The following is a 19806-nucleotide window of genomic DNA, read 5'->3' as shown; positions in this document are numbered from 1 at the left end:
AAGTATGCACTAAGATTACATCCCTGAATTTTAAAAAACAAACAAGCAAAACAAAAAATAGGGACTGCAAGCCATATCATCTGCACACGCACTGAGGTTACTTGAGTGCCAAACATAGAAATCACTGTGTAAGTCATACTGTCATTGAGCCTTTTCTCAACATTTCAGGCATGGGTGCAAAAATCTTAGCTTATGTGCTTGTCTTTGAATACTCTGGGTGAGCAGGGCCTGCTTTTGACATAAACATGCCATGGCATAGTGAGGCAGGGGGTACACAGACAGGTAGCTCCTGGCTGAGAATTCCACTTGGCTGCTGAAGCAGCATAGGTGTGAACTTGCTTGCCTGACATGCTCTTTGGCAGCACAATACATTAACTGGTATACTGGTGCAGACCCAATTGTCTGTCTGGGAGACTGTCCAGCAGCAGACACCAAAAAGGTAGGTGCAAGTAACCTCATCGGGAATAATCACAAAACAGCTTGCCTTAAGGGGAACTTTCTTCCTGTTTCCAGGTAGTGAAAAGTTGGTGTTCAAGCAGAAGAGCTATAGGTCTTTGCAATATATTCTTTCCAACTGTAGGTATGACTCTTCTGAGTTTTCATGCAATTGCCTAATGCCCTCATGAAGGTCTACGCATTGACACCTGTGAATTTAATTTACTCAGTCTTCTTATGCACTGCATTTTATAGATATCATATGGAGTAAATGTGGGCAATAACTTGTTAATCTCCCACTGCTTCTCTGGCAAAGAATATGGCTCTGTAAGACTTCTTTTGCATTGTTTCTCACTCTTCTGGTGAAGGACAGATCTCAGGTGCCTAAATGAGCCTCACTCCTTTCCCTCCTGATTCTCATCTCTACCTGTTGTGGGTGCTCATATGCTGCAGGACATCCCAGAACTACCAGAACTACCACCAGATGACATCTGTGGAAACAGAATGTAGGATTTCTGCTTTCACACAAGACTGAGAAAAGCGAGATCAGGATATTTCCAATGCTTTTGCCATGACTGCCTTTCCTCCATGCTTGCAGGGTTGAGGACCAACATGATGACAACACAAGATGCATTGCGACACAAGAGCCTTTGCATCCCAATTTATGGAAGAAGTTAAGTACCCTGAAAATAGGGAACACCCTGGGAATAAAGAGCATGGGGAGACTTCTTACAGAAAAGCTACCCTTTTGCACTCCATCTGTGACCCCAAGCCTGTCCCTGTGCAGTTCTAGCCACAGCCAGGACATCTCGACCCCTTGGAATTATCATAGGGACATTTCAACCTTGCCTTAGAACAGGAGGAAGAAGAGATCTATGATGTCCAATCACTACTTGCCTGCCTTGGTATAGTGACTAAATCCCTTTCCTCTGACTGTGAAAACAACTTTGCCATAGACTTCATATGCAAAAGTAAATGTCCTACTGCCTGAACTACCACCAAGCAGTTCATTTCACTGCAGCTCCCCATAAGGGGCTATTAAACCTCATTGTTATTGGTATGAGATTCAGACAAGGTTCCCATTTTGTCTCCCATTGCATGAAGAAAGAGAATGTATTTTCTGCATATAAGTTTCCACTAGGCTGAAAAGACACCATAGGATTTGAACTACATCACTAATTTCTCCACTAATCTTGATCACCCAAGGCATGGAAAACACAGCCTGCTGTGTTTCCCCAAATGGCCCGCAGAACTTCTAGAATACAGTCATATATGAATATGCATACATGCATTGTTGTCCTCTGGTGAATACATATGGAAGGTGCTAGAGACCACAGACTCCCCTCAACATCTTGTGCTCAATATGCTTTCTGAAGAGGACACCACTTGTTCAGTCTCAGATGCTGTAGGTGGAGCTGACAGTCAGTCGGCATACATGTAACTGGATTTGTGAGTATTACAAGTTTGTAGAAACCCCTTAAAAAGCAACAGACTCAAATTTTCTAGGGTAGAACTCACTCTAGTTTGATGTGTTGTTTTTTTTTTTTTTAATTTTAATCTTCACACTCTCTTTGTACTGCTGTAAATGTTTTATTCTTGTTTCCTTGTATTGTTTTTGTATTGATTTTTTTATGTCTTGAAAGAATGCACTGCTATTCTCCCTCTTCAACTAAAAAAAATTAACAATAATGCTCTAATGGTGTAATAAAGAGTCTAAACTGTGTTGGCTATTCTAGTGCAACTGTTCTGGAGCATCTCCTATCATATTATGGGACTCTTCAATAACTATTAAAAGTGGCTTCTCAGTCACCAATTGCTGGGTTGATTCCTTAAATCTGTACAAGAGTGGCATCTGCAGAAGTCATGCTATTCTAACCTTGACAGCTGGAGAAATACAGAATGTTCATGACTAGTTCACAGTGAGCCAACAGACGGGCACAGACTGGAACAGCTAGGGTTATTTCCTCTCTAGACACAAATAAGGTTATCTTTTTATGTAACGTCTTCATTGGGGTCTTGCTTAACAAGGCCATTTCCATTTCCCTTCCTATGTGTTGGTGAGGTCAACAACTGTATAGTTTATGAGTTTTCCTCTCAAGCTCAGCTTCATGTTTTCATACTCCTGCAGAGGGACAGATACAGAGATACTGTCCTGAAGCTCTCCTCCTCCTCAAAGCAGATCTTTCCTTAAGCAGGTACTAGTCTGCCTGAAGGGAGACATAAGGTCTGTCGTTCTGGTCACTCGCATGCACCTCTACCAGACTACATAGTTGATCCCAAGGACTGAAGTGACTTGTGGGACTGGCACCCTTCCCTGATGACTCTTAACAAGAACTTGTGAAAGAGTTTCACCTCCCTTGTTCCAATTGTCTATTTGGAGTTGACTACTGCAGGTCTGCATTTTCTTTGGAAACAATATTCAAACAGCTGTGCCCATTGATGTAGCTGGTTAGGATGAGAAAAAGAGCAAGTATTTTTCAACAGCAAAGGGCTTCAGATTTTTTTGTCATGCTCTTCAGTGTCTGTAAGGGATCAGAAGAGAACAAGACCCAAATTCTGGGTGCTCAGGATATCAGAATATCAGAATATTATGCCTTTCCTCTCAAGAATGGGCTTGTGAGGACCAGAACCTATCTGTTTCCTTCTCCACTTGCAGATCCAGCAGGATGGATTCTAAGAATCCTTATTGTTCCATTCTGTTGCAGTCCCATAAATAGAGTTGTGTAGCACCAAGAACTTGCTGTTCCTTGTGTCAGCACAAAAGATTAGTAAGTTTCCCTCCTGGATCATGGAGCAGACCCAAGAACTGCATATGAAATAGCATAGAATTTTGAGCTCTTTACTCTCAACCTCTTTACCAGGTGACATGTCTTATTGCTTACCACATATTGTGCACTAACTGGAACTTGAGTTCTGGACCAAGCTGGTATAGCAAGTGATAGCCTGATGCTCATCTCCATCTGAGTAATAATCTCTCACACCATTATGGCATTCTTTTGGAAAAAAAATGGTAATTTTTTTGTTGCCTTTATTATGTCTTTGTAGCTTTGCTGGGCTCCCAGCCACAGATAAAGCCTGCTGATGGCTTTGTAAAGTTGTCTGATACCTTTCGTTGGCAGAGAAGAGGCAACAGGTGCTTGTGATCTGTCCAAGCTATTATTCCATCTCCTTCCCATGTTATTATAACTTTCCCTCCCCCAACCCATTCCCAATGTATGATATCAGCCACATTTAAATGCCACCAGTTATTTAGCTCTGCTTTCAAATCATGGCAAGGTTTTGTTTTTGTTCAAGGAACAGGACATGTAGTGTGCACTCTCTGGGTGCATTAAGTCTTCAAGTAACATACTGATGTCTCTTTTTCTTACAGTGAAAATCCCTCTGAATTCCCCCAGAATCTTCCCAGGGTTTGAGACTAGTGGAATAAGGATGGTGTAAACATCACACTTCAACTGGTTCAAGCTGATTCAAATGGACTCGCATGAGCTGGATGCTGTTTAGAATCTTTTTCTGGTGACCAACGAGGGTGATGCCAATACGCTGGATATCTCTGCAAGAGAACAGAGGATGTGGAAAGTGTTAAAATGGGCTTTTGTTCTGAACAGTCCCAATCCATTTCCCTGTAGATCCAAATCAATGTGTATGGATATATGTGTAAGTGTATTCTTGTCAGAAACAGTTGACAAGGCTTCTGCTTTTGCTTGGCATTTGCAAGCCAAGTGTGTGTAGGTGGAAGGGGTATCAGAGGAACTTGGTAGGTTATGATACAAAAAGAAGCAGTGGAAGTGGGCCATGAAAATGATCAGAGGGCTGGAACACCTCTCTTGTAAGAAAGGCTGAGAGAGTTGGGGTTGTTCAGCCTGGAGAAGAGAAGGCTTCGGGGACACCTCCTTGTGGCCTTTCAACATATAAAGGGGGCTTACAAGAAAGATGGAGAGAGACTTTTTACCAGGGCCTGTAGTGACAGGACAAGGGGCAATAATTTTAAACTGAAAGAGGGTAGGTTTTGATTGGATATGAGGAAGAAATTTTTTACAATGAGGGTGGTGAGACACTGGAGCAGGTTGCCCAGAGAAGCTGTGCATGCCCCATCCCTGGAAACATTCAAAGTCAGGTTGGACGGGGCTTTGAGCAACCTGATCTAGTGAAAGATATCCCTGTGAATGGCAGGGGTGTTGGACTAGATGATCTTTAAAGGTGCCTTCCAATCCAAACCATTCTATGATTCTAAGAATGTTCCTTTTCCTGGCTCCTGTCTTCTACATAACACTTCAACACAGTATATGGTATAGCTGGTTCTACAAATCTCCCTAAAAGTGGTTATTACCTGTGGCAGCTGTCATGAACATTCTGATGTAACAGCCTCTCTGCAACACTGACAATATGTTTTGTAGTGTACCCGGGATCAGTATTAGTGCTTACGGAAACAGATTACAAATGTACAGTGGTATGGAGGGTGTCCAGAGGCCTAATAAAATGTAAGAAACAGTAGCTACTTTGCTCTGGCTTCCCTCTCCTTTTTCATGTGTATGTATCCTCCATATAGCCCTTACTAAATATTTCTCAGACTGCTTTCACTTTCTCCATGGAAAAATCAGTGTCTGGTATCTTCTGCTCTCTGCCCCTCTACTTACTCTAGAGTCATGCGTGATATGACATCAAATGTAATCAGACCGGCCTGGTCAAAATTCTCCTTGTAACGGCCCATCTTGATAGCATCCAACCACTCATGGGCATTGCTGAGTGAAGGGAAATCTGGAGGACAGTTGCTCAGGAGAGGCTGAGATGGTCTGCAAAAGAGGCAGGTTCTAAAAACCCAAGTTATCAACATCAGCTGACCACACTAGTAAGGTCAGAGTTGTGAGAGGGAGAGAATGCATCTCTGAAGAGCACAGAATGGAGCAGAACAATGATATTTGTTCTTCATGCCCTGATTCCTAAAGTCCCACTTTGATGCCCTGTTTCTAGACTACTTGTGTGCCCTTTTCTGCCTGAAAACAATCAACTCAATCCAAGAAATTGATCCTTCCTTCCCGTTTTATACTCTCTCAGGCACATTCTCTTCTTGTTGCCCCAGATCTTTCCACACTTTCTGGGTCTAGACCTATTAGCTGGGCAAAGAGTTGCAGTGAGGAGGTTTCTGAGGCACAGAGATGAGACATAACTTTTTACCTTTGTGACTAGCTCTTCCTCTCCTAGATGTGCTCCTTGGATCAGAAAGTGACCTATGAGAATGACTGCATTTTTTTCAGCTCCAACACCCATCAGATAAAAGCATAGCAGTAAAAGGCGAAAGAAATGACTGTTTATACATGGCATTTGCTATATGCCATGTATCCCAAAGCTCTAACTCTCTTTATGTGCTGGTTTTTAATAAACTGGGCATGACTAGGCACTTTTTCCCTCCCCTAGCTGTGGAGTACATTGCAGTGAGACAAGGTTTATAACCACAGGGAAAAAGCCTCCAGGCCAGCAGGATGTAATTCCGTCATCCAGCCCAACAGCCATCTAATCTTGGTGCCATTTACCCCCCCAGAGACTTCTCCTTTGCTGACCTCCTGCCTCTGGTTCCATCAGGCTGCAAAATGCAGTTGGGGAAATATGGGATGCAAGCTGCAGTTCTAATAAGTTTTAGCTACAGATTTCCTTCCTTCCATAAGCTAAGATCTTTCTTCCTTTATCACTTCTTGTGTGACAATACTGTGTGATCACAAAGTATCTTGTGTAGCTGTACCCAAATGTGTCCCTCCCTTCATTCCCTAAGATCCCTCACTCATGTTCATCCTCAGTGCACCTCATCAAGAGATTTATCTCCCCTCACATTCAGCACTCACAACTCCTCATCACCCATCAAGTGAATCAGGATATACAGCTCTTCTAACCCTCTCCCCCATATTTTTCCCCTTCCTATTTGGTCCCAGTCTGAGATGAGGGGGTTGGAAAAAATACTATATAGCCTGATTTACTGCTTTCTTTTCCTCATGATGCTTACCCAGAGACAAGCCCTATTATTTTGCACTAAATCCTCATCTCACCTGCTGCTCCCAGTGCCAGTGGCTTTGAGGGCAGATGGCTTGCGGATCATTTTATCTAGGGCACTGACTATTTGCTCAAATTTGGGTCTCTGGACCCGTTCCTTCTGCCAGCAGTCAAGCATCAGCAGGTGCAAAACAGTTGGGCAGTCTGGGGGTGGTGGCAGACGATAGTCCTGGTCAATGGCATTAATTACCTGCAGGAAAAGAAGAACAAACCTTTATCACAGCTGGGAAAATAAAAGACAAACAAGCTTCAATCAGTTGGCAGTGTATGACTTTCTTGTACGTGAATTGATACAGGACAGAGAGTACATTCTCACCACATCTAAAACTTACATCTTGATTGGACATGTCCCAGTAAGGCCTCTCACCATAGGACATCACCTCCCACATGACGATGCCATAGCTCCAGACATCACTGGAGGAGGTGAACTTGCGATACTGGACAGCTTCAGGAGCAGTCCAACGGATGGGGATTTTGCAGCCCTAGAAAGTAGTCAGACAGCAACCAGAATGTTAGTGACGTAAGGACTATTTGTGAAAATGACATCACTGAACTGATCAGATGCCAGTAGCACGGCCCAACTCCGAGCATGGAGTGCCAGTCCAGTTGATGCTGTCTTATAGACATTGTTGGTTTAAATTCAAACTACGTTGAAGGTTTTCACCTTGTTCTATTGACAAATATAGATGAAAAAACAGAATCATGCCCCCTTTCTGCTATAATGATTTTAACTTTTATAGCTCTTCTTTGCAGCATTTGAGAGGTGACAGATAGTCAAATCCTCCTGAAAGTCACAACCATTTGGAAATCTAAAGCCATTTAAACAGTCCCAACCTGCAACACCAAGGACAGATACACTGCGTGGATAGCATTAACTCCTTCCTCTTTCCATCTTGACCTCTCTGACTGCAGGTATGACCTGCCAGACGAAATATCATTCAGGTGCTGGTTCTTCAAAACACATACATCTAAAACTTGTTTCACTTTTCAGTGACCGAATTCTCCTTCATCCCCTGTGTACCAAATGGAATTTTCAACCCTCCTATTATACTCCCACCCCTTTTGTAGTATGTATAACAGATGTCAGAGCTTCATAGGCAGTAAGTTCACTTGATGGCTGGTTGTAAGCCCATATACTTATGCCAGTTATCTTTTCTGCAGGAAAAAAACAACTCTTTCCTCAAAGCGTGGTAGTACAGGACTTCAATCTCTCCTTCAGTCCTTTATACTTCCTGTAGGAAGCTAATGAAAGGGAAAAGATAACTCCTACATCAGGTTATGAGGTTTGTCCTATTCACCATCATTCCAGAAAGAACGGCACTGAGGCTCCATTTCACACAGCAGAGTGGATCAGATATTCAGTTATTTTAGGATTTTTTGCTGACTTGGAACGGATAGCCCACAACATAGAAGGCTCTGCCCCACTGGTCTCTTGAGTGTCAAGATGGACTAAAAAGGGTACACTAAATCAAGGAGGACCAGAGAAAAAAAATTACAGATGGCAGCACTACAGTAACACACTCCATAGTGGTAACTCACCAGAGCTCCAGTATAGGTGGGATTTGAAGCATCATCCTCCAGAAAACGGGACAAACCAAAGTCTGACACCTTGCACACAAGGTTACTGTTGACTAAGATGTTACGTGCTGCCAGGTCACGATGCACATAGTTCATGTCTGAAAGGTAGCGCATGCCAGCTGCAATCCCCCGTAGCATTCCCACCAGCTGTAACACACTGAACTGTCCCTCCTTCTGCTGCAAGTGAGGAGGCAAACATAGGCTTTTATGACCACAGAACATGAAGCCAACAGGGAAGACTAACAATGAGCAAGGTAACAAGGTTTATTTATGAAGTTAGAGAACATACATCTTAACTTCAGCCAAAACCTGAAGGTTCAGGGACAGCAAATAAGAAAGGAGGGTGGGCTTAAGGCAATGAATCTCAAATGAAGTCAGGCATTGGTGATTTTTTTCTGAAGACAAATCGTATCTTGTGGCCATATCCTCCTTTAGCATCCTATGCCTAGTCTCATTAACTACTAAGATGGCTAAATGAATGGGAGCACACAAATCTGCTCTTACTCTTTTAAGATCTTTACAATGGGTTCTATGCAATTCTACACAATGGGTTCATGTGTTCTTCAAAATGTACCTACCAAAGGATTTGTGGTTGAATTAACATCTGAATCAGTAAAAAAAGAAGTGAAGCATCTATACTACAAAAACGTCTGTATTTATATTTCATTACTAGAAAAAACACTGGAAATCCTGAGTCCAAAAATAACTACAAGTTTCATTACTTCATTACAATGTTGAAACTTCAACATGTTAAAAACATTCAGTGGAATAAAGTCTGAAAAACATTATTAGAAAGGCAAATTTTGGAGCATGCACATAAAGAACTAGAAGGCTGTGTACAAAGACAAACAATTTAGTATTGTTTACCATTAATTATTTGAGCTCGAGTGGTCTAAAATAATGAAGAAATTGTATACATTGGGTGAGCTTTTGGAATATTTTCACCATGTTGGCCCAAACCCACTTAATATGGTAATTTGCTATTATTTCTATTGCACCTGAAGAGGGCACCTGAGGACTTATAGAGACAGGGTGAAGAGGAAGGACAGGCAAAATTATCAGATCTAAGACTGGCACACAGCAAGATGAAGAGGTAACGGTTGTGGTAGACTCTGGTTGTGGTACCCTGAGGAAGGAATCCAGTGATCCATTCTCCATGAACTCTGTGACAATCATGACTGGTCGGCTCTTGGTGACCACACCCTCCAGATGGATGACATTGGGATGCTCAAATTGCCCCATGATGCTGGCCTCGCTCAGGAACTCCCGCCGCTGTTCATCTGTATAACCTGACTTCAGGGTCTTAATAGCTACTGTGTATTCACGCTTCCCTGGGTGTTTTAGGCGCCCAAAGCACACCTCTCCAAACTCTCCTGTCAGGGAGGGAAGAAACACACCTCAAGTAAGGAAACACAGCAAAGAATTTTAGTCAGGTGCACTAAAACGTTCTACTATGGAAGATTCCAGGTGCTGCTTGGAAATAGGGTTACTAGGACTGTTTGGATTAAGGTAAAGTTCTTGATGAAGGCTCTGAATTCATTCAGGTTGGAGACTACATCTTCAGGGTTCAAATGAGGAGCTCTGAGTCTTCAAAGGGTGTTTTAAACTTGATTTGGAGCCAGCATCTACGGATAAGTAGGTTAAGATGAATTTTGGTAAAAATGAAAGTTAGCTATCCTGAGACACTTGATGTACCATGGTTGGGTCCATTTCAGGCCAGTAGTGTGGCAGGTCTCAAGGTGAACAAGAAGGCACTTCAAAATCTGCAGATTCTCACACTACCTGATCCAATGACCTCCTCAATCTTGATGAAGGACACATCAATCTCCTTGGCAAATTCTCGAATAGCTTCATTGGGATCTTCATAGGTCGAAGGATCAATGTAATACTTCACTCCGAGTCCTGCAGTGGAGGAGACAGCCCAAACCATCACCAGAATCAAATCCTGAGAGACATGAGTGTTAACGAGTCCTGAAAAGAGACAGGCCCTTGCCATCTGTTGCTCAAGAACACTTACCTCGTGCACTGATATACTGCTGCAGGCGGTCTGTGTATGGAGTCTCTCGCCTTTTACTGCAGGACATAAAGGAAAGGAAAGTCAAAACACACACAAGAGTCTCTCATAGGATGTTGGGGTAGGCTTCTCAATGCAAGACTCAGAGAATCCTTGAATTTAGAGATAGAAGATGGGTGTTAAGATCTTGCCCATCTCATGGTAACCACTGCACGCTTGTTTTCTATGTGGTAGTTTTTATACCACTGTTTGCGTCCCCACTTTAGATATGACAAAAGACAGGGCCTCCAGCACTATCCTGAAAAAAAAATATTACAGTTTAACATTACTGTCTTGGAACTTTTCTTGCTATTCAGGCTAAATTTGCATTTTAATTTCATTTAATTACTACAAATTATTATTTTCAATACTAATTTACCTCCTGTGATGCCTTTTAAGTTCTTCAAAAACATTCTAAGAGCCATTTACTCTAATGCTTAATTTGTATAAATTTTCCCCAAAGACTTCTTTATTTTTCCTCCTGGTCTCTTAAAAGCATTTACTTCGACTATTCTTTTCATAAGTATGGTACCCAAAACAAACCACACAGAGCCAGATGGACAGAAATCTGTTACATGATGTGATCTTTGCACATGCAGATCAAAACAGGTATGGTCTTTATTATTGTAATATTTATTGCATATATGCATCTAATTTCCAGTAAGCATAGGTCCTTCTCAGCATAGGCGTTTCTCAGATTTCATTCTCCACTTAAATGTGTGTGATTCAAGCAATTTTTTCCCACATGATCTAGTTGTTATTCTTCGTTTGCTCTAAATATATTTTCCATTTTCAAGTAACTTCCTTTGTTCCCAACAGTGTTCATATTTTTTTTTCCAAAAATGTACAATTCATGCTAGTTTACAATCTTTTCTACATCGTACTAATGAGACCAGATTGTAAATCAAACCCTATGGTACCCTGCAGTATCCCTGCTGTATGCATGGATTTGTGTCAACTCATACGCTTTGCTGTTTCAGCACAAGACCTAGCTGCTGATTCAATTAGCATCTGAAGACAGAGTCTCATAGAACATTATGTTACATTTCTTTACTAACAGAACTAATTCTTTCATTCTAACAGGAAACTTTGTGTATTACTCTTACTTGTCAGGCTTATCTCTTTAAATTCTACTAAGATTGCAAAAACACAGATATTTCTCCCTTCAAAATCTGTTCTTTCTGTTGTGGAAAGAAATTGGCTTTACTGGGGGCCTGTACCTAAGAGCTCTTAACTCTGCTATTGCATCTGAAAATCATGTCTACATTCATGTTTTTTACAGGTTATCTGACATACTAATGATTTTCCATCATTAAAAAAACCAACTCGCTAAAATAGGTAAGTGTTTCACATTGTGTATTGCCTGGACAATGTGCACCAAGGATTTACAAAAACAAGTTAAAATTATAGCATTTGACTCTACATATATTCAACCTTTTAAAAAACTCCTCATTTCATGTGGTGTTCCTCATTTCCTACATCTTCAAACTTAATTTTCTTACCAAGGACAAATTTAAAATATAAAATTGGTATCTCCACTTTTTCTGAACCACTATCTATTAATTGCACATGATCCTTCAAGTATAAATTAATCTATTTTTTATGATATTTCCTTCTATGTAGATACATTTACAGAAACCCATTAATGTCTTTCCCCAACAGAGTTTTGGTAATATTAACTTATTCTGGGTTTGGTTCATTTTTTTTAGAAAAATATATGCTTTATTGAGTTGTGCACATCATATCACATTTCCAGCTGTAACAAGAAATTATATTTTTAACAGTTCAAAGCTACAAAAGGAGGCAACAATGCAAATATAACAGTATTTGATAATTCTTTTCTTTCCAGAAAGAAAAATATTAAAAGAGAATATACACAGAAGGAGAAACCAAATGTAGAAAAGGGAAGAGAACAAAAAAGAAATAACTAAAACTAGATGTCACTTTCTAAAGTTAAGTAGTTTATACATTTTTTTTGGTCAGCAGAAAAAGCTAAAAAGTCCCTCTTGTGCAGAGGCAGAGTAGAGCAAAGATCCAGAAATCCATTACTGACAATCTAGGGGATTAAGTTCAAACCTCAGTAAATTCAAGGAGCGGGTAATGACTGTTTCTTTCCTTCAAATAACAAACCCCTCATTATTTGCTTTTGTACCTCTACACAGCTCTGCTAGTGACCCTTACTTTTCTCTCTTTCTTTTTAAAATTTCTGTCCTTATTTTTTGCCATAATAGATTATCTCTACATTGGCTTATCTGCCCTTTTTCTTCCTAAAATGGGAAGTGGTATTTGCTTTCTTCAGCCTATATTTTATGAATCAGTATTCCATGGAACCATTGGGGTTGTACAGCTTTTATTCTTCAGCAAATGAGCTATTGTCTCCTGGTTCTTGGTTAAAGGGTATAGAGCACCTTCTAAACCAGTGGATCTAAATACTTATTCCACCAGTCCTTCTTCACTGCATTGTTTAATTCCCCACTTCCTTGCCTAAAATGCAATTTACAGTCCCTTCTTTACAGTGATGCATTTAAATACCTTTTGAACACCAGCTTTAAAATGCTTCCCTTGTGTTCATATTGCTAACTAGCCAAATATCAGCTAATATTTGAGCGGTTCACCAAAGGAGGGGCTCCTCAGATAGGAGCAACGGGCCAAGATCTTTCCTTAATTAGAAAATGACATATCAAGGACATCTGGATAAATGTAGATCAGGCTGTTTCCCTTGGGACGGGGTTATGTGGCGGGGGTAAGAAAGTTCCACTGTCTGCAGTACAGGCACTGGCACACGAGCAGGTCAAGGAATTCACCTCTTGAAGATGATGGCAAGGATGGCAATGGCAGCAATTACCAAGAAGGCTAGACCACCAAGTGCTGAGCCCACGATAAGCGGCAGTCGGTCCTGCACCATCTCCGAGCGCTCCCCTAGCAAGGAAGACACATGCATACACACACACACAAATGCAGAGGACAGGAACTGTTAGAGTTTCCCTTCTACTCAACTAGGTTTCACCCATAATTCCATCCCTACCAGCCCTTTTGCTTCCCAGGCTAGTCCTGACAGTTCACAAATGCTCGACTTGGTTATCCCTTTACCCCTTCAGTCACCGTGCTTCTCCAGTGCCTTCCTTCCTACTTCTGAAAAGCCAGTGCTCCCTCTGAATCCACTTTTCCTTCCCCTGGTCCACTGACACCTGACTAACCACTTAAGTATAAGCTAGCTCTACACCTGGGCTTTGATCCCATTGCCCCCTATTAATTTAGCTTGTAGATGACATACCTAAGTACCTTTGATCCAGACCAAAGAGTATCACAAGGTAATATGTTACTCTCTGCATGAATGGATGGTGATACTGCTGTAAGGCAAGCTTCTGTGTATATGTCCTGTGTCACACCTGTCTTTAAGACTTTCACAGAGCACTCAGCTGTAAGATGTCCTGTGACAGCTGGAGACCAAACTACAGCAGTGTATAGTGCTATGTACTGTAACACCCTCCTAAAGAGAGTTCTAATGACACACTCTGTTCCTCTTGGTCAGAGGCAACAAGGAGTAGGACTGGAGAATATGGCGGTAGCAAAGGCTAAGGGAGTGTAAACAATACGCTCTGACAGCATGAAGGGTCTTTGAGTGAACAAATCTGCATATGCAAATTATGATACACAGAAATACAAGTTGAGTAGGAGTATCTGATTGCAGTCCTCCAGAGGATAAGCTAATACACTCAGGGACACACACAAGTGAAAGACAGTCACGTGCAGATCTGAGTACAAAATGGTAGCACTTACCTCCCATTAAAGTCTGGAAATACATCTTTCCACTGTATGGGCCATAGCCCACTGCTGTTCTAGCTCGTACTTGGAAGGCATAGATCTTGCCTGGGCTCAGATTCAATATGGTGGCCATGTTGGTTTCGCTAGTCAAGGTGAATGAATTATCCTCATCTTCTGCCTGTGAATGTCAGTGACCAAAAAGGAATGTGAGACTTCTGCCCACACTGCTGGCTCTCCTCATCAAGGAATGCTAGTTCCATGTCAGACCAGTATTCTTCAAATCTGTTACAGAGCCTCCCAATCACAACTGCTATTCCAGATCTGACTTCCTCGCACACTACTCGTTGCTCCTCACTGCTGCTTTTCTTTCTCTTAGGCCTGGGCTTCCTGCAAAGCTCTGTCAAAGACCCTCAGTCCTGGTCTAAACAAAAGTGAAAGACAAAACTACCTTGTCCTGTGGTTCCTTGCTAAGCATAACCATAAAAAAAGCCCTAGCCTGTCCTGAAATATTGCTTTCTACAAGCTCCAAACTCATGTATTCTCCTAGGAGAACCCAGAGCAAGAACACCTGTAATGCTGTATCCAGAAAGCTGCTAGACATGTTATTACAAATAGCAGGCCCCTTTACTGCTAGAAAAACAGTAGCCCTGAACAATCCTGCAAAAGTGTTTATGTGAAAGATAAAGAATATGGAATGGGAGCTTGTCTGAACAGCCCTACGTACCTCTTCTCCTCAAATCAGTTGGATTAGGAGTCATGAAAGATATGAATGGAGAACAGCTTTATATTTGCCACGCTGTAATTCCAGCACATAAACAGGTAACTGATATCTGCCACTTACTGAATGAAAGAGTGCATTCCTCCTCCCAAAATTTCTTAGAGATGTCTGTCCAGGCATAAATAGGGACACAGGACTTCCCTCCACAAACACATGACAGAATGTTGCAGTGAGTCCAATTCCCATATACACATTTGAAAACTTCAGCTCCTTCCACTGTTAGCTGGTGCTAAACTTATTAGGTTGTTAGCCACAGCTTTTTAGCTTAGCGACAAGTGTCTTCTCTTTTTTTATCTGCATCGTCCCTAGCTGGTTCCAAGTTGGGAAATGCAGATGGACTCATGTTAGATGAAGTGTATATTATGAACTTCTGGTTTTGCTACAGCTTGTTCTTCCCTCATAATTGAAGCATATTTCTTACCTATCCTGATCCAGGGGTGCATCTCCCAGACAGAAAATTTCCCTGTTCTCTTTTGCATAACAGCCATACAACAATCAGCACTGCACCACCTTCTGCTCACCTTGTCAAAGTAGCGTAGCTGATAATCCAGGATGATCCCATTGGGCTGGTCTGGCTGAGGCCATGATAGTGTGATGCTACTTGTAGTACGACTCACCTGATGCATCATAGGGACAGCAGAGGGGACTGGAATAAAAGAGAGGAAGGATAGATTGCAAAGGGATACGCTTAACAATTAACTATAATTGAATATTCATTATGATGAGTTAATAAGTTAGGTCAGCTCTTCCTTTAATTTCCCTTAATTTGCATTATGAAGTACTTTATAAAATAACCAGAAGAAATCCAGGCACAATTCTACTCTACTGGGAGATACAGTCATCAACGACTTGGACAGAAAGAAAATGAAGAAATCCCTATCTAACTGATCATGCACAGGAATTATGAAATTATCTATATTGTAGCTGGAACATTATTCTGTTCTTCAAATTCGCAATTTTTACATGCAAGATGACAAGGTGTTCAGTGCCACTGCCTTATTCTAGGATCACGCTTGGACAAACAGTGTAGTAGTGGTCAGAGCAAAAGCAGAGCACACTACCTCTCTTCTGTTTCTCCCCCAGATTATAATTCTTTGCCTAGGGAAAAAAATCAAGTATGGGCTATCAGAGTAATGGAGGCCTTTCACTACCAGATCACTGTTGCAAACCAGAAGATGGGAAGCAGATGAGAACACTGACGCGTTAAGGCACAGACTTTGAAGCATTCCTCACTTCAGTGGTCCCAGTTCAGTTGCAGATCATAGAGAATGAAAGCATCTCATTTTCATAGCCTGGTATAGAATCATAGAATCGTTTAGGTTGGAAAAGATCTTTAAGATCTTTAAGTCCAACCGTTAATCTAGTACTGCCAAGTCCACAACTAAACCACGTTCCTAAGCACCACATCTACATGTCTTTTAAATACCTTCAGGGATGGGGACTCAACCACTTCTGTAGGCAGCCTGTTTCAATGACTGACAACCCTTTCACTGAAGACATTTTTCCTAATATTCAATCTAAACCTCCCCTGGTGCAACTTGAGGCCATTTCCTCTTGTTCTATTGCTTGTTACTTGGGAGAAGAGACCGACACCCACCTCTCTACAACCTCCTTTCAGGTAGTTGTAGAGAGCGATAAGGTCTCCCCTCAGCCTCCGCTTCTCCAGACTAAACAACCCCAGTTCCCTCAGCCGTTCCTCATAAGACTTGTGCTCTAGACCCTTCACCAGCTTCGGTGCTTTTCTTTGGACACGCTCCAGCACCTCAATGTCTTTCTTGTAGTGAGTGGCCCAAAACTGAACAGAGTATTCAAGGTGCAGCCTCACCAATGCTGAGTACAGGGGGACAATCACTTCCCTACTCCTGCTGGCCACACTATTCCTGATACAAGCCAGAATGCTATTGGCCTTCTTGGCCACCTGGGCACACTGCTGGCTCATATTCAGCCAGCTGTCAACCAACACCCCCAGGTCCTTTTCTGCCAGGCAGCTTTCCAGCCACTCTTCCCCAAGCCTGTAGCATTGCATGGGGTTGTTGTGACCCAAGTGCAGGACCCGGCACTTAGCCTTGTTGAACCTCTTACAATTGGCCTCGGCCCATTGATCCAGCCTGTCCAGATCCCTCTGTAGAGCAGCCTTGTATTCAGACTAGCTCCTGGATCTCAGGTCAGTCCCTGTCAGGACTGTTGCCCAGATGTCAAAACTACCACTGTATTTGAGACTCTCAGTCCCTCTGCGGGCCATTGAACCACAGAAGTGCAATCTGAATGGGCTTCTAACCAGCATTACTGCCTGGAACCACCACCTCAAGGTCACTGTTAAGTGTGTATGTGTGGAAGCTTCACATATAGTTTTTCTGTCTGTTTTTACATTGCTTGCTAAGTTTCTGTCTTTCGGTGAACAGGCCAGCCTGGCATACTACCCAGATGGAGCTGTTAGCTCTCTTGATTCCATTATGGTATTAAGTGCTTATAGTCTACGTCAGGTATGAATTACTGTGGGAACATGTCAACTTCCCTTTACGTACAAAGCAAGGATCTGGACATCAAACATAAAAGAGGGCTTTGGATGCATGAATCTAAACCAGAAAGCAAGCAAGAACTTGTGTCTACCAATTTTAGAAATCTTTTGATTGGCTATTCTAAAAGTGTGAAGTTCCGTTCAAGACTTTGAGACTTTGAGAAGTAATTGTCATTACTTCTCACTAACCTGAAACTCATTAAATCAGTAGGAAGAAACCAAAATATTATCTTGAAGACAATATGATTAACGATTTCAAACACTGTTCACTGAAATAAAATTAGATTACAATGAGAAACAATCCAAGGTACTATTTGGGGTAGTTTTGCTTTTCATTTTTTTGTCCTCCTAGAGGCACCATTCACATGTTCTGAAGACAACAGAAGTATCGAGCATCTTTAATAGCAGGCCCTTTCCTGAAGTAGTTAGCTCTTCTAAAAAATGTCCTCAAAACAGGAAGGGAGATGAATGGTTGTTAAAGCCACTTGCACGTGAAGCTTTCTGGACAATGAAAATCCACTTCTACAAAAAACCCCCATGAATTTATATGCGTGCGCGCGCACGCGCACACACACACACTCTCCACGTTCATGCAAAAGCTAAAAGAATATGAGTTTCTTCTTAGGAAGAGATTTCCAAGCAAAAATTTCAGGATAATTGGAAGAGGATCTTTCAGCCTGCTAGCTGTCTGTCCACAAAGCTCTTCTCAAGTTTTGCTTTCTCTCTGCAAGCAAAATGTCATGTTGTCAAGAAACCTCCAGGTAGGCAGCTAGGGAACCCTCATTTTCCTAATGGAAGTAACATTTTCAGCAACATTTAAATTTTCCAGAAAAAGCATGCCAATGAACAGTTGCCACCTAACTCCACTGGTTTTACACAATAGACATAAACTTTCTTGATGTGAGGAATGAAGCAGAGACATTTGACACATGATCAAAAACTGCAGAATAGCATTTTCTTCCCTCATAACTGTGAAAAAGATAAAAGGATTGTTTTTAATAAGTTACAATTATTCTGAAAGACACAATTCAAATGGGCTCCAAACAGCTCAGGCAAGTGGGAACCAGTTAAAAACGTAAATGAAACAAAAATGTAAGAGTATAAACAATAAAATGCTTTCTCTCATCCTTACTCCTTTTATTTCTTACAATTGCTTGTCTTTCAAACAAGATTGCACTGCTACTTCACCTGCTAATGACAATGTTGCAACAAGGATGGAAGACAGCAACAATGAACCATATTTAGCATGTAAGACACAAATGAAGAACACTGTATTCAAATGATAATGTAAGGAGAATGGGGTAACTGGTCAGTTAACATATGCTCAAGACAGATTCTGCTACTTTTTAATGTTGTGAAAAGGTTAACTTCCTTCTGATAGGACATAAAGCACAGACAGGGAGAGGTGTAAACCTAAATACACAGCTACACTGCCAGGGAAGAGCCGACTTCCTTCTAGTTTCAAATGAAGATTTTGCAGAATGATTGGAGTTAAATCTCCCCTCCTTTCCTGCCCTCCCACCTCTTTTCATTCCTCTCCTTCCCACCCCCAACAGTTATTCTTCCCACCCTTCTCATTTCTTCCCAATCCACAATTTTTCCCCTACCTGGAAGGAATACTCAAAGTCAACTAGCAACATTTGACCTGTATTTTAGCTAGAACTTAACCATTCTGATGTTAATATATACTATCAATTTTCAGCTACCCATCAACAGGTTATCTTTTGCCAACAGTACAAAGACGTGAGCTGGCACTGTGCATAGTACGTTTAGGCACAGCAAAATCTGCACCAGAACAATGATGATAAATGGTACTCTACTCAGATGGGCAGTATACAGAAGCAGGTTACAACTAGTGGAATTAGAAATATTGTGGAACATAAGAAAAAAATCACTGGAGTGGCTTTACCCAGAGTTACACTGTATGTATCTCTTGACCATGCGCTGCAGCATTCTAGAATGTCCCTATTATCCAGGTATGTCCATCACTCAGGGTAATTGGGGGGTGGTGGTGGGGATGCCCAGGATAATGCAGTCTGCTGTATTAAAAATAGTCATTTCAGTGATATGTACCAAATAAGCAGATACTACTTAAGGCAAAAGCCTAAACCAGTAAAAATGCTGAGTAATAAAAATAGCTATGAATCATCGTAAGACAGGTTGTCTTTAATCTACCTCTCTGAGACAGAGTTCAGATTTTGATACATGTGTTTGCCTCTCTTTTAAGGACAAAACTTATGAAACACTGGCCAGGGAGCTCTCCCACCTTCAAGGAGCTCTCAACACTTTAAGTAAAAGAAATATTTCTCCTCTGAAAAAATTCATAGTAAGGTGATGTGACTACTAATACTAAGGTGATGTGACTTGTGAACGTATTTGTGGGTGGAATACGTACATATTTCCTGTCAGAAGTGTATGATAAAGTTAGTCTCCCGGTGCTAATAAAGTAGGAAATATAAAGTTCAAGGTTTTATGTCTTAAGACAACACCGAAACTACCCTACCTCTGCTGCCTCTGAAGTGTTAGATGAGTATTTTCCTTTGTATGCATGCTGACTAGTAAAAATGTTTATAACAGAACATTGCTTTCAAAGCTTGTTTCATGTATACAAGTGTCCCATTCTATGTTGATTTGTCACTT

The 19806-nt window shown here is 41.4% G+C and overlaps 1 protein-coding gene across 7 annotated transcripts in view; it reads right to left on the bottom strand.

The window, feature by feature from the left end:
- Positions 1-647: 647 nt before the first annotated feature.
- LOC140659369 (ephrin type-B receptor 5) overlaps positions 648-19806 on the bottom strand; it is an 80380-nt gene continuing 61221 nt past the window's right edge. For 5 of the 7 annotated variants that reach the window (XM_072878988.1, XM_072878970.1, XM_072878964.1 and 2 more), the window contains 11 exons: positions 15170-15294; positions 13886-14048; positions 12910-13024; positions 10070-10125; positions 9835-9954; positions 9178-9425; positions 8014-8229; positions 6807-6956; positions 6471-6664; positions 5070-5225; positions 650-3985 (listed from right to left, as the gene is read on the bottom strand). In XM_072878988.1, coding sequence (XP_072735089.1) covers positions 3877-3985; positions 5070-5225; positions 6471-6664; positions 6807-6956; positions 8014-8229; positions 9178-9425; positions 9835-9954; positions 10070-10125; positions 12910-13024; positions 13886-14048; positions 15170-15294 — 1652 coding nt within the window. In that variant the 3' untranslated portion in view covers positions 650-3876. Of the gene's footprint in view, positions 3986-5069; positions 5226-6470; positions 6665-6806; positions 6957-8013; positions 8230-9177; positions 9426-9834; positions 9955-10069; positions 10126-12909; positions 13025-13885; positions 14049-15169; positions 15295-19806 lie in introns of all 7 variants that reach the window. The other 2 variants (XM_072879016.1, XM_072879006.1) reach the window with 2 other exon arrangements.

Source organism: Ciconia boyciana, chromosome 1 (genome assembly GCF_034638445.1).
Source record: "Ciconia boyciana chromosome 1, ASM3463844v1, whole genome shotgun sequence".
NCBI lineage: Eukaryota > Metazoa > Chordata > Aves > Ciconiiformes > Ciconiidae > Ciconia > Ciconia boyciana.
This window is presented reverse-complemented; position numbering and strand designations above follow the sequence as displayed.